This window comes from Bubalus kerabau, chromosome 5 (genome assembly GCF_029407905.1).
Source record: "Bubalus kerabau isolate K-KA32 ecotype Philippines breed swamp buffalo chromosome 5, PCC_UOA_SB_1v2, whole genome shotgun sequence".
Lineage (NCBI taxonomy): Eukaryota > Metazoa > Chordata > Mammalia > Artiodactyla > Bovidae > Bubalus > Bubalus kerabau.
In genome coordinates this window covers 25,253,905-25,256,371 of record NC_073628.1, presented here as the reverse complement: position 1 = coordinate 25,256,371, position 2,467 = coordinate 25,253,905, and the positions used below count along the sequence as shown (strand labels likewise).

At 38.2% G+C, this 2,467-nt stretch overlaps 1 protein-coding gene across 1 annotated transcript; it reads right to left on the bottom strand.

Annotated features, from left to right (window-relative positions):
- Positions 1 to 1,210: 1,210 nt before the first annotated feature.
- LOC129653778 (olfactory receptor 145-like) lies at positions 1,211 to 2,143 on the bottom strand. The gene has a single exon (XM_055583467.1). It carries the CDS (start codon positions 2,141 to 2,143, stop codon positions 1,211 to 1,213), a length of 933 nt encoding a protein of 310 aa, XP_055439442.1.
- Between the last annotated feature and the right edge of the window lie 324 nt (positions 2,144 to 2,467).

The following is a 2,467-nucleotide window of genomic DNA, read 5'->3' as shown; positions in this document are numbered from 1 at the left end:
GATGCTGGGAGGGATTGGGGGCAGGAGGAGAAGGGGATGACAGAGGATGAGATGGCTGGATGGCATCACTGACTTGATGGACGTGAGTCTGGGTGAACTCCGGGAGTTGGTGATGGACAGGGAGGCCTGGCGTGCTGCGATTTATGGGGTCGCATAGAGTCGGAGACGACTGAGCGACTGATCTGATCTGATCTGAGCATCCTTAATGCTCATGCCCTGTTTTCTGAAGTACAAACACTTAAAAGCATTCCAAATTCAGGTTTTTAATTTTGCAGAAATAGTAATTTCCCTTTTTGAGCAAACCATCTCTATATGATCCCAAAGAACTTTCTCTTTCTGATAACAACAACAGCAAAAGACAGTCAAGCTGTTTTGCTAAAAAGAAAAGAAAGGATTACCCAGTTAAAGAAAAATTCATATGTCATTCTGAGACAGAGAAGAGTCAACTTTAAATCAAGAATGTTTTTTTATATTTCATGTTCATTGAAATAGAATAACATAATCAAGAGTGAATAGAACATACTAAAGAATAATACATTTGAAGTCAGAATGATCAGAATTTAGTCTATAATTTTTCTTTCTAAAGCTGTGTGACTTAAAGCAAATCATTATCCAGTCTTGGATTCACTTTCCCACCCATGCAAGACATGTATTTTGATGATTGGCTATGTGTCAATTTTACTTACAAAGGTGAAAAATAAAACTCTTCACCAAAAGCTTATGGATGGGAAATGGATTGTCCTTGATACTCTTAGAACCACCAGTCTCTGGTATTTAAAGAAGATATATTATTGCCAAGTGAAATATGGGAAGATAAGAGTAGAAACAGAGCATTTATCCTCATTTATCCTTCTTATTGCAAGTTGATAGATAAAAACAACCCTAGTGATATGTTTTCAGTCTAGTGTTATGTAATTCACTATTTGGAGACCATTCATCTTTTCCCAGTGGAAAAATAATTTCAAAATGATAATGAAAAGAGATAATATATTCACTATTTAATGTTATTACTATGCAAGAAAAAGAGATGACATGTATCTTGAAAACAGTGAACAAAATATATAAAAATGGAAATAAATTATATAAATAGGACTCAAATTTATTTAAAATACTAGGTAAAAAAGATAATAAAAATATGGTAAGAAGACTGTCATTAAAATTAAGCACTCAATATCACTCTCCTATAACACATGCACACAGACAGTTCTAATTAAAACTGTCTCCTACTCAGGGTTTTTCTCAGAGCAAGTTTAACGTCTTTGTTCCTCAAGCTGTAGATTAATGGGTTCATCATAGGAACCATATTGGTGTAAAAGACAGAAGAGATTTTCCCCTCATCCATAGACACAGCAGAAGGTGGTTTGAGATACATGAATGCCCCTGATCCAAAGAAGAGAGAAACAGCAATGATGTGCGAACTGCAGGTGCTAAAGGCTTTGGACCTGCCCTCTGTGGAGCTGATGTGGAGAATGTTGGTGAGGATGAGACCATAAGAGACAAAGATGGTGAGACTGGGCACAATGATATTGATGCCTACCACGATGAACATTTCCAGCTCACTGACATAGGTACTTGTGCAGGAGAGCTGGAGCAGAGGGAGGATGTCACAGAAATAATGGTTGATGGTGTTTGCACCACAGAAGGTCAGTCTCAGCATGCATCCAGTGTGAGCCATGGCACCAGAAAATGACATCAAGTAGGAACCAAGCATAAGGCTGGAACACACTTTAGGGGACATAACAACATTATACAAGAGTGGCTTACAGATGGCCACATAGCGGTCATAGGCCATTGATGTTAGCACATAGATTTCAGAAATAATAAAAAAACTGAAAAAGTAGAGCTGGGTCATGCAACCCACATAAGAAATAATATTCTTTTTTGATATGAAGTTAATCAGCATTTTGGGTGTAAATACAGAAGAATAACAGAGGTCTATGAAGGACAAGTTTAAAAGGAAAAAGTACATGGGGGTGTGTAGGTGTGAATTCAGTGCAATTAGTGTTATCAACCCCAAATTTCCCAGCACAGTGACCATGTACATTCCTAGGAACAGGAAGAATAGAGGGAGTTGGAGATCTGGCTGGTTGGTTAATCCCAACAGAATGAATTCGGTCACTAAAGAGCCATTTCCAGGAGCCATTCTTCTCTAAGGTGATCTGTGAGCACAGAATAAAAAGGTTACATAGAGAGCAATGATTCAATTTTCACACAGTATCTCCTCTCACAAGTGTGGTGTTTGGGCTGGGGATATCTGACAGTAACCCAGCCTGGACTTATGGAATTGTCTTACCTACTCTCTCATGGAACTGTGTTAACCATTATCATGAAATGGAGTGACAGGGAATTTTGCCTTTTTTGGTCTTTATAAACTAAATAGGAAAGAGTATCAAAACTTAGCCTACAGAAGAAAGAAACCACTGCCCTGTGCAGACTTGACTGCTTGGGGGAAAAAACAAACAGTGGA

Coding starts and splice junctions, on each gene's coding strand:
- LOC129653778 (XM_055583467.1), bottom strand. CDS start 2,143: ATGGCTCCTGGAAATGGCTCTTTAGTGACCGAATTCATTCTGTTGGGA.